Source organism: Cydia amplana, chromosome 18 (genome assembly GCF_948474715.1).
Source record: "Cydia amplana chromosome 18, ilCydAmpl1.1, whole genome shotgun sequence".
Classification (NCBI taxonomy): Eukaryota; Metazoa; Arthropoda; class Insecta; order Lepidoptera; family Tortricidae; genus Cydia; species Cydia amplana.
The window spans coordinates 14898588-14911426 of NC_086086.1; the positions used below are offsets into that span (position 1 = coordinate 14898588).

At 40.1% G+C, this 12839-nt stretch overlaps 1 protein-coding gene across 1 annotated transcript in view; it reads left to right on the top strand.

The window, feature by feature from the left end:
- Nucleotides 1–8773, top strand: part of LOC134656351 (AP-3 complex subunit beta-2) — a 55943-nt gene extending 47170 nt beyond the window's left edge. The window contains exons 20-25 of the mRNA XM_063511869.1: nucleotides 2938–3115; nucleotides 4543–4742; nucleotides 5482–5620; nucleotides 5886–5995; nucleotides 6899–7002; nucleotides 8611–8773. Coding sequence (XP_063367939.1) covers nucleotides 2938–3115; nucleotides 4543–4742; nucleotides 5482–5620; nucleotides 5886–5995; nucleotides 6899–7002; nucleotides 8611–8758 — 879 coding nt within the window. The 3' untranslated portion in view covers nucleotides 8759–8773. The remainder of the gene's footprint in view (nucleotides 1–2937; nucleotides 3116–4542; nucleotides 4743–5481; nucleotides 5621–5885; nucleotides 5996–6898; nucleotides 7003–8610) is intronic.
- The last annotated feature ends 4066 nt before the right edge of the window (nucleotides 8774–12839 follow it).

A 12839-nucleotide genomic window follows, 5' to 3' on the forward strand; every position in this document is an offset into this window, starting at 1 on the left:
GCAATGAGTACTGTGGTTTTTCATTGGTGGTTAGCCAATGATGCAGATTGCGGGTTACGCAATAAGGACAGAGCCAAAAAAAAGATTATACCCTATAAATAAAAGGAGTTTGGCCAATGATGTGGATTGCGGGTTACGCAATTATGGATGTACAGAATACTACTAGTCTAACAACCTGTTCCATTTTTGCTGATAATAAAGCTCTAAGCAAATAAGGTTATTGCGAACTTGCACTTGAACTTGCACTTGAACTTGCACTTGAACTTGGACTTGTACTTGCACTTGAACATTGCGGCTTTGAAATTCTTATATTCCTAAATAAAATTCGATTGAACTTGATCGAGCGAACTTATGTAAAGTCTGTTTGCACTTATGATTGTGATCAGGATAGCCGAGTGGACTTGTTGTTCCTGTGGAGTTTTGACTTGCATAGTACTCTTCCCACGAGGACGTGTGAAAGGTCAGAATGGCCGTGTCGCAGACCGTCTATTATGATTTATGACGGCTGCGTTTGATGGAATGTCAAGTATTGAAATAGTCTATGCTTGAGTGTGTTTGACTGCGATACAGTGACTTTTATTTGAATGACCTGAACAGCTTCTTTAATGGATTGGTTCCTGGCTGATTCTGCGGACAGCCCGAAATGAGATGGCATCCTGAGTGGAACCGTCAGTCAGATTTGAATTGGAAAAGTGTCGCAGTCAACCTCACTACATTCCTATAATTAATATTTTATGAAATCTATCGTTTTACCTATGCCGTACATTGAGCATCTCTAATTAACATGATCGTTTATCCCTCCTCGTCATATGTATATGAGCTCGCAAATATAGACCACCCTTTTTCTATGGGATTTGGCTTAAAAGGCTGGCATCCACGGCATTAAAATTGACAATCCTAGGGATTGACAGGGCAAGCTATGATGGCGCCATCTGCTATATACTACATACTTCGACCTCCCAACCCCATTGAGGGGGGATTTAAATCTTCTCGGGGCAGAGGTGTAGGGTTGGAGCCGGTGTAGATATATGTATTTGACGTTCATAAGCGCATTTGTTATAGATTTTACTCAACTTATACGAACAACGAATCTTTGATTACTAAGTTATTATTAAGTGCGAATCATTTTTCTTTCTTTTTCACAATGGATATTTGTGGCTCCGTGGATTTCACGGGCCTATAATCCCGGTCTTTTGAGAGGCTTGCGTGGGGACACAGATCCAACACGTAGAGGCCCCTTGGAGAGCTTTATGTCATGTAGAACGCCTGCTGGAACCCGTTCACAGGTGCAACAATAGACACACGTGAACCGCAGCAGGCATTGGGACCAGGGATGTTGCGAATATCCGCATCCGCATCCGCAACCGCGGAACTTCCGCATTATTTTCAACATCCGCATCCGCATCGGCATAAAATCGGTGCGGATTTAATGCGGATGCGGATGTGGAACAGGTCGGTACAGGAACGTCTTAGCATGCTAGACTGCTAGGTAATTTAGTCATTAACCAATAAAACCTATTAGAAAAGAGCAGTCAAGCGTGAGTGGGACTTAATGTACCCCTTGGAACGCGAGTCCGACTCGCACTTGGCTGGTTTTTTGAAATAAAAATTCCTAAAATGTAATATTTGACGTTTTTATGGTACTATCTTGACATCCGCATCCGCATCCGCATCCGCGGATGTGAGCCTTTAAAAATCCGCATCCGCATCCGCGGATGTCAAAAAATCGGCATCCGCAACATCCCTGATTGGGACTATTGTTGAAAAAGAGGACAGTATACCGGTCTATGGATTGAAGTTTGGGTGGACTATGAGACTGTTATTACAAAGACATATTTGTGGCTATTATTATCATTTATTTAAAAAGCTAAGTTGGTTCTATTATGGTGTTTGTGGTACTGATAACTTTTTAGGGATAACGATATGGCATCTATTAATGAATAACTTAATTAAACAATTTAGATTAATTCATTGTTATTTATTTATGTACTTTGTTGTTAATTACTTGTAGTTAATGTATATAATAAATCACAGATGGTTTTATTTTATTTATTTTATTCAGCACCTACCCTTTTCTAGAGTCTGTTCGGAAAGAGAAGAGTCGTGGACAGACTCTATATATCTTTAATTTAATCAAATATTTATATCACTAATAAAAGTGTGCACGATTTATTTTTATTTACTTATTCACAAATAAAGGTAAGCTATTTTTTATAATTTTGTAATTATTGCACCATTCGTTTTATTTCAGCTTTTGGCCGCCAGACATACCTACAATATAATCCTATTATTTTTTATAACATATATGTAGAGTTAGACCAATATATGTCTGCAACGATTTTGATAGCACCCGCAGTGCAAGTGTTATTTTAAACGTCAAACTTCTATGAAATGATGACGTATAAATGGGTTAATTAACTTTTTCTTGTCACACGTTGCTATGGTTACGGTCTACTCTTAAAATTCTAGGTTTTTCGTATTTCAATGAACCAAACTTGCATTTTATGGTAGTTATAAGACCTTTCCATAATGGGACATCTACTGAGCATGTTAGTAGAACATGGTACAGCAGTTCTTCTAACAATCTTTGCTACTATTGTCTCCTCGCTGATGGGACAGAATAACAACAAGAAATTGTTGATTGACCCAAATAACTCTGCTAGCGCGTGCTATCATAATCGTTGCAGACTTATCTTGGTCTAACTCTACCTTATTCCACACTGGTATCTGACTATTCGCAAGCCTGCAATTTTTGATAATTTGTTAACCTTCTGATTGTAATTTACTATATCATTATAGACAATTCTATATCTTAAAGATATTGAAATGTCAAAGTTTGACATTGAAGAAAATTTATTATGTAATTTCATAAAAAATAATCTATTGTAATCTATTTACTATTCCGAATACTTAACAATAGTATCAATATTTCTATAGGTGTCAGAAAAACCCGAGTCCAAGTCGAAACCGGAACCTGCGTCCAACGAGAAGTCGAATTTGGAATTACTACTGGAACTAGACGAAGTAGCCAGTTCCTTGCCGACTATGACACCCACGTGTGGAGGTTTCCTGTCCCCGCCCAGCGTCGGGCCCGGGCCCGGGCCTGTTGGCGATGGTAAGTGTCTATCTCTAGCATTACCCTAGCCCAGCGGTTCTCAATCTTTTTAGGGTTCCGTACCCAAAGGGTAAAACGGGACCCTATTACTAAGACTCCGCTGTCCGTCCGTCCGTCCGTCCGTCCGTCTGTCACCAGGCTGTATCTCACGAACCGTGATAGCTAGACAGTTGAAATTTTCACAGATGATGTATTTCTGTTGCCGCTATAACAACAAATACTAAAAACAGAATAAAATAAAAATTTAAGTGGGGCTCCCATACAACAAACGTGATTTTTGACTGAAGTTAAGCAACGTCGGGCGGGGTCAGTACTTGGATGGGTGACCGTTTTTTTGCTTGTTTTGCTCTATTTTTTGTTGATGGTGCGGAACCCTCCGTGCGCGAGTCCGACTCGCACTTGGCCGGTTTGTTTTTTGACGGAACCCTTTTGGAAAGCGAAATACTTGATGGAACCCTACAATACGGTGGCGGCATAGTAAAATTCTTGCGGAACCCCTGCAGGGGTGTCGCGGAACCCTTAGGGTTCCGCGGAACACACAGAGTATGGCTGGCCTAGCCGAAACTACGAGGGTTCGAAAATACGACGAAACGTGCCGAGAAAAGATATGCACTGCCTTTTGCCCTTTGTCTCGTCTTGGCGGGGGCACGGCCGTGCCCCCAGATATATAGGCAAAGATAATTTGAAATAGAGGCGGATTGTCAAAGTAATTATTTAGCCGCAGTAAATTTACTACCATCTTTCGACAGAAGATTAAAACTGTTAGAACGCCATTTGACTTTGATCCTTATTCTTTCACTGATATGTATCGCTCGAAAACGTTTTAAACTAGCTCTAAGTTCTTCTCTAATTTCAAATTACAAACTTATGTTCTTTCCACCAAACGCGGTAGCGACATCTACCGTAAGAGCGTTACACTTCATATTGGAAATTCACCAGTTACGATGTGCTACCCAAACTAAATAAATTTTTAGCAAGCAGAAACGTCCGCGAGCGAGAGCGCTGGAGTATCGATCCAAAAGCCGTGAGTTCAAGTCTCACCCATGGCAGTAATTTTTCCACTTGTAAATTTATTCGGAGACGTTTCTGCTTGTTAAAAATTGTGTTCAATAAGATTATAGCCGAAAAGCCACATCCTGTACAGTTTTCGCATCTTAAAACTCGTAGGCCCACTTGCACCATCCCACTAACCCGGGGTTATGCGGTTAAATCGTTAACCTAGTGTCATTGTACTCGTAACCATGGTAACTCCAGCTTTAACCGGTTAACCCTGGGTTAGTGGAATGGTTCAAGTGGGCCTTAAACAGTAACCTTTCTTCCATAGACAACAAAACAAAAAAAAAAACAACAAAAAAAAAACAAAAAAAAAAAATGATCCCTGATGGTCCTTAAATAAATGAATTTATTATTATTATTTATTATTATAGACGCAATCACCCCCGTCTCGCCGACTTTCACCCCCACCACAACTACGGAGGTGATCTCCCGCGTGACGTCACGCGGGCTGGCCGCCGCCCGCCGCTGGACTAGGGCTCCGCACCTCTACTCCGCCTCCATGTGCGCCATAGAGATCACGTTCACCAACTGCACTCAGGAGGATATCGGGAATATCAGGATTAATAAAAAGGTCAGTAAATGTAATAAGTGAATAATACAACGCCAGACGACGCCACAATAGTAGAGTGCGCGCCCTGACGCTGGGCTCCCATACGGAAGGCGGACAAGTGGGGCGGGCGCAGCGCGCTCCAATGCCAGACCCATTCAGACTAAAAAGGTCGGGCGAAGCCAGAAATTCGCCCCGACCACAACCACGGAGGTGATCTCCCGCGTGACGTCACGCGGGCTGGCCGCCGCCCGCCGCTGGACCAGGGCGCCGCACCTCTACTCTGCCTCCATGTGAGCCATAGAGATCACGTTCACCAACTGCACTCAGGAGGATATCGGGAATATCAGGATTAATAAAAAGGTCAGTAAATGTAATTAGTGATTAATATAACGCTGGGCGACGCCACAATAGTAGAGTGCGCGCCCTGATGCCGGGCGCTCCTATACAAATGGGGCGCGCACAGCGCGCTCCAATGCCAGACCCATTCGGATTAAAAAGGTCGGGCGAAGCCAGAAATTCACCCCACCACAACCACGGAGGTCATGGCGTGACGAAAACTATGAAACAATAAATTCTCCTCATCTAAATTTATCATGATAATATCTGATAACAATATTTTTTTGTTTATAGGTAACTAAAGCGAAAAGTGAATAAATCGATAAAATTAAACAAGTTCCGAGCCTTGTTTAGAGCATTATAGTCATCTATTTGGTGATTACAATCGCAACGATAAACTAAACAATTATCATTTTGTTCACAGACGCTAACAGGGTCCCGTTCCATCCACGACTTCGCGAGCATAGCAGGCCTCGCGCCCGGCGCGTCCGCCAGCACCACTCTTGGAGTAGATTTCCAAGATTCCATACAGCCTGTGGAATTCACTGTTCTCTCTTCTTTAGGTAAGTTACTTACCTTGTTTGTTCGTCATACCTTTAAATGGGGTTGGCCGGTCGAAATATTTAGCAGATGGCGCCATCATAGCGAAGTCAATCCCTAGAATTGTGTCAAATTATTGTTTTTTTAATGCCCTGGATGCCAGCCCTCAATCTCATAGAAAAAGGGGCAAGCTATGATGGCGCCATCTATGCAAACAGTTGTCATTAAAGTCACACCACACATAATTTTTTTTCTGTTCTTTTTTATTTATTGTATTTTTGTTTACAGGCGAAGTTTCAGTGTCTATAACGCCACCTGTCGGCGAACTTATGCGAGCGGTCACCATGTCAGAAGCGCGGTGGGACACTGAACAGAAGAGACTTCGTGGAATGACCGAGGTAAGACGGTTTAGGAACAGCTTAGGGCCGATACAGACGGACTGCAATCCGACTGCAATTTGTATGGGAACTGCATGCCGACGTTGCACGTTGCAGTCGGTCTGTAAGACAGCGTACGTCAACTCAAGATGGCAGCACAGAGGCACAAGCCACGATGACCCATCAGAATCCCCAATGCATTGACTTCTACAGCTCGCCCTTAGAATATACGCATTAAGAGGCAACAGGAGTGGTCATTTCTCCATACAAACGTACTCGACTGTTTCCTCCGTGGGTTTTGAAGCTAGAGCAATGATTTTTTCAACACAGATTAATATTGTCAATATCTGTGTCGGACCGTTTTGCTTTTTTTGATATTTTTGTTTTTTAAGGCGCTAGAGCCCTTCAAAAATGGCCTAATTGATTATGCCGCAATGAGAGGCGTGGTATTCAAAACTGATATCAATTAGCCAAAAAAGCAAAACGGTCCGACACAGATAATTTCATAATCATTTAGATTTCCAAATGTGGTCACGATTGGTTAAGTTTTGGAGGAGGAAACAGTCGAGTACGAAACCTCGATTTTTGAGATTTTTACGCAGGATTTTTCGCCTTGTCCTTATCGCACTAGTTTTAGGAGCCGCTTCCGTTAGCGAGACGGGTATATTTACCTAAAATATTTAAATCTCAGCTCCTGTTTCGTCTTAACGGAGCCGAGTTTGCCCGAAGGTTTGTTCTCCCACTGGTTAGACGCGAAAACTGAAAACGCCGGTTTGAATGCTTTTTGGTACCTTATGCCTTTTGTAATAAGATGAATAAGGTCCACCGAAGGACAGTTAAGAGTGTTGCTGTATGTACTCTAGTACCCAAAAAGGACTTTCCCGTATATGACATCTATTTTAGTTTCCTTGCTTTCCATTTCAGTGCGATAAAAAAGCGGCGAAACTAGAAGATGGAGCGGCCATCTGCAAACGCGTTTTCGAAACGGCGAATGTGGCCGCCATTACGGCAGAGGGGGAGTTCCTCAGGTAACGGAATATGGGCTCTATTGATACTGCGTTAAGGTCTATTTTTGTAAGGAAACAGATATGTGTCTCGTTTATTTATATTACTGAATCGCGATTAGAAAGGGATTGAGATAGCTGTCAATCCATATTGATTTTGACGTAAGTGTATGGAAATCTGTTATTTCTAATCCCTTTCTGATCGCGGCATGATAATACTTTTATCCTTTTTAAGTTATTGCTTAACCCTTTAACTACCTCTTAGGCCTCATTCGCACGAGCGGTTTTTCAACGCGCGTTAAAAAAGCGCTTGAATGACACAAATGGATATATGTGTTTTTATTCACACGATGGCGGTGGCGCTTTTTATCAAGCGTTGATGGATTTTCGACTTTAAGCCTTGGTCTTTATATCGAATTTAGGGTGCGGACAGATTCAAGCGCTTTTTTAACGCGCGTTGAAAAAGCGCTCGTGGCGAATGGGGCCTTAAGATAACATCTACCTCTTCCCAGTTAGAAGATACTTATAAAAAAAATATTTAGAACTTTTACTGTAGAGTCTGTTCGGAAAGAAAAGAGTCGTTGAATGTATGGGCCTCAATACATTTTTTTTTTTTTTTTTAATATTCTCGCCAAACTGTTACGTTTGATGGCGAGATGCGCTCAGTTTTATACACTTAACCTATTTAACTAATTATATACTTAGACTAACAGTTTCATAGGCCACACATAAATGTATTGTTTCTATAAATTGGTTTGCTTACATTATTTTTCCATTTTCTAATTATGTTCACTTTACAATTTTTATATTGTTCAATTGAGAAGATATTCTTTTAATCTAGTTTTTAACATGGATTTACTTAATTTAGGACTTTGCCTCAGTAAGCTAATTTTATTTAATATTTTTGGTACCAGGTACTTTGAGCTTCTTTTGCCATAATAGTTTTTAATTTTCGGTTGCACTAGCTTTTTCTCTCTTACACTCCTAGTATTATATTTATTATTAATTACTAATTTGTACTTTTCACTATAATAATGCTCTAAACCTATGAGGTATGTGACTTTCTTATCTACGGGTAAAATTTTACATAAGGGAAATAGTTTATCATAATCATTTTGACATTCTATCTTAACTTTTTTACTAACCAGGAATTTAATTAGTCTTGTTTGCAAATTTCTTATATTTCACGACTCTTCTCTTTCCGCATAGACTCTACAAGCATTCAAATCAATTCGAACGTGCAGAATGTAGAATGAGTTGCCTCCTGAGGTATTTCTTTGCACTACGACATGGGGTCCTTCAAGAAGCGGGTATTTAGGGTTCTCAAGGGTCGGCAACGCTTAAGTGGCTCCTGTGATGTTGCTTATGTCCATGGGCGACGATGACCGCTTCCCGGACTCGTTTGCTGAATATCACAAAAAAATTGCTTCCTGAACTCTTCAATGCCAAAGACCGATTAATCGGTCACATATCACAGAGCAACATAGACCTACGTGCATATGCATAAAGTTCAATTTCAGTTTTGACACTTCGGTGACGTAGCGTCAGCGTGACAGCTTTTGTGTTTGACACGGCGTCGAAAAGGTTAAATAAACTTAACTTTTAACTTAAAAATTTAACTTTTTTCCTCAGATTTGCTGGCCGTATGATGTCATCTCAAGATCTGGTGTTACTTTCCCTGAGGATCGACTCTGATTCGACCAGAGTTACTGCGAATTGTCCAAACATGGCCATCGCTTCTCTATTAGCCAATCAGGTGGCTCAGGCGTTCAACACATAAAACAATACGCCCTATCTCATAATTATATTACGTTAGTCTTAATTGTCAAGTCATTTTTGACACAGACTTTTAACGCTGAGACGAATTAGCCAATCCAAACTTAATGAGGTTGCGATGTTTTATCTATTACCTTGTTCCTACGCCCCTCTTTGGCCTACATGAATAGTAACATTACTTTTTGCGGCTCATTAACCCTTATAATTATACAAAAATCATGCGTTTAAGGGTTATAATGCCTATGTATGTTTTGTTTTCGAAACGCATTCAGACTTAATTTTGGATATTGTATCCGTGTAAGAACGAAAACCTATTCTAGTTTAAATATTCGTTTATGTCAAAATATCATATCCAGTTTCATATACCTATTATGTACATTGAACAGCAAGATGTCGTTTATGATTCTTCGAAATAGGTAACTATTAGTAATATGACCCTGAATTTATAATTTGTAATTTATTTCCCAAACCATATGTCAAAGTATAAAGGAACGCAAATAATAGGTATAAAACTAGTGTCCGACCGAAGGTTCGGTTTCGGTTTCGGTTTCGGCCAGTTTCGGCCAAAAAATCATGTTTCGGCTGTAGTTTCGGTTTCGGCCAAAAAACGGCCGAACCTATCGGCCGGGCCGAAACTTACGAAATGGTACTTCGGACAAAGACCAAAAGTTGGGGAATAAGTAGGACAACAATATTAATACTTACATATACTGATTCATGTATATTAGGTACAGACATTAATTGGTTTATTATAAAACACAATTCCACTAATGAGGGTGCCACTGGACGGTTGACGCAGTCTTAAGAGGCTGTCAATACCTATAAGTGAATGAGATAGCACTGTCGCATGTTACTGGGCCCTGGGCAAGATAATAATAAGAAAACTAGCCTCACTTTTTACCTCAATTTACCATTGGTTTGTGTTCCACATGTCCTCTACTTCAGCTTAGCCTTTGGCCTCGCTGCGCCATGCTCGGCCTGCGGTCTCGCTTTTGAATACAATGGACATTGGTTGGAGTCTGTGCTCAACTACTTATCCTGAAGCCTTAAGCACGGCTTTGACTTCGCATGAAAGTTCGCCTCAATGGGGCACTTCGGACTTTTAGGCCCAGGTGAAGATCGGTACCCGGCCTTGCGATATTGTTAACAAAAAATTTCGCGCTCGCTGCGCTCGCGTTTTTGGTTGACCCTGTGTCTACATGTTAGCTTGACTGGTGAATGAATATAGTTAAACCAAGAAAATTCTGCAATGATTTTGATAGCATACGTCATAATTTCATAAAAGTTTTGACGTTTAAAATAACACTTGCACTGCGTGTGTTATCAACTTATCAAAATCGTTGCAGAATTATCTTGGTCTAACTCTAGTAATTTTCATAAAAAACTGCTTAAGTAACATCAATTTCAAGGACATTGGGTGTTGACAGCCCCATAATATGTGTGTAAAAGCGGTTTTATGACATTTTTTCAACGATTTTAACAAGTCTACAAAAGTTTCGGTTTCGGTTTCGGCCGAAACTAGAGCCAAAGCCGAACATTCGGTTTCGGTTTCGGCAAAAAAACATGTTTCGGTCGGACACTAATAATAACCATACACATAGATCGCAAATGTCGAAAGTGAATAAAACACATTTTGGATTAAGATATCATCTATATTATAAAATGAAATATATCACTATGTGTAACATAATTTTTCTTTTATTTATAACCTAGAAATTACACGATTTTGTCTCCTTAACTTTTGTTCTTAACTAAATTAATCGTTTACGGTGTTTTAGAATTATTTCATAAACCTTTTTAGAAAATTATGTATAAGAACGTTTTTCTCTAACGTTCCTTATAATACACCCGAAAACATCACTTGCCAGCTAAGTGTGTATGTACTGTCGCCATCAGATATATTGGAGCGGACAAGGTATTCACAAATATCTGAACAAAGCATTTATAGTGCAAGCGTTTTGATATTTGGTTGATATATCATAGCGGCTGTACAAAATATTTAACAATAGAAAATCGCCAAAGAATTTTTTGTACAAAAATGCCATTTGGCATGTAAAGTGTCATTCTATGGAACTTGCTAACTATGTAAACAAACCGCCATATTAAAATTGTCTCTGGATGTCAATAGGGAATATTACGCGAAAGTCTGCGTAGGGGGCGCCACATCAACAACAAGTAAACAATCTAAGGGTCTACCGCAAACGAGAGTCGACATTTTGTTATCTAACCTCTCTATCACTCTTGCATATTCGAGCGATAAAGAGGCAGATAGCTGAGTTTCGATTTCGCGTTCCCCGGTAGGCCCTTTGTAAGCAAACCGCCTTGATGTATCAATGTCATATTTGAATGTCTGTGAAAACTTGTCAAAAAACAGTTTAAGGTACAGTATGTACAAGTTACTCTATGGTATACTTAAGTCACTAGTGCTGCACTCTGGCGGCAAAACATTGCAGTAATACTCCCTATTTACTAGTGACTTTTGTTTACCTACATAGTTAGCAAGTTCCATAGAATGACACTTTAAATTGTTCAATTCATTAGTAACATTGTACTTATCTAAACATCAAATTCTAAAGCTTTGGATTCCTTCGAAAACGGTGCCGTGATATGACGGCCGCTATATAGCGTTGAATGACGTCACTAGAACGTTGTCTATGTAAACAAGATGGCCCGGTTTCCTAGACGGCGTTACGTTACGTTGACTGTCAACGTAACGTAAGATGACGGCCGTCATGACGGTGTCGATAGTTTCGTGAACGTTTTATTACATAGCGGTGACGCCATTTTGAATAAATGACACGAGATTTGAATAAATGATTCCGTACTACGATTATTTTCCTCTTCTGATGATATTTCATCCTCCAAGTAAATTATAGATGGTCAAGCAAATCTTGTCAGTAGGAAAAGGCGCGAAATTCAAATTTTCCATGGGACGTTATCCCATCGCGCCTACATTTTTCAAATTTCCCGCTTTGACCTTGGTGGATGACGGTGTGTTATGACGCCGTGGTACTTTCCACATGTCGCCACCGTAAAGACGGCCGTCTTTTGCGGCCGCTATATGACGGCACCGTTTTCGGAGGAATCCAAAGCTTAAGGCAGTGTTGTAGCTACCTAAATAGACATTAGATCAATATCTGATCGCTAATATTTGAACGCAGGCCAACACCAACTTCGTCGATAACTCGTAAATTTATAGGACATTTAAATATAGTCCAGCCTCGTGAACGTCAGCTGCCACTTCTTAAATTAATTTGTTTCTGGCCTGGGTCATAGAGAAGAGAAATATAGTAAGACAAGAGTGCTCACTCCATACATCAGTTCAGACTATTAATTTCAGTGTCTACATCTAGCATCGAGTAGCGGAACTATCAGTACTGCTACTTGACAATAGATGTACCGACCGGAAAGTCTTATCTCAACAGCATAAGACTTTCCGGTCGGTGCTACATCTATTGTCAAGTAGCAGTACTGATAGTTCCGCTACTCGATGCTAGATGCTAATAGTCTTTTTGGTACTAAAACTGATGTATGGAGAGAGCACTCTATGTATTTTTTTCTCTATGCCTGGGTTATATAGTTATTGCTAGCTAAGCGAGTGAATAATTTATTCACATTTCAGACTAATAAAACGAACTAAAATCTACTTTAAACGATTGAAAAAAGATGACAAAAAAACATGAATCGATTATTCGTCCAGTGCATAATTGTTTTACATCGTACTTTTACGGAAACGTATTTGTCTTGCTACTTCAGTCAACCTCAGTACTTTTTGTACTGAGACTGACTGAAATAGTAAGATATGTTCGTATGTTTGAAAATACGATGGAAAAGAATTATGCACTACATCTGTACTGCTTTTTAGGGTTCCGTACCCAAAGGGTAAAAACGGGACCTTATTACTAAGACTCCGCTGTCCGTCCGTCTGTCACCAGGCTGTATCTCACGAACCGTGATAGCTAGACAGTTGAAATTTTCACAGATGATGTATTTCTGTTGCCGCTATAACAACAAATACTAAAAACAGAATAAAATAAAGATTTAAGTGGGGCTCCCATACAACAAACGTGATTTTTGACCGAAGT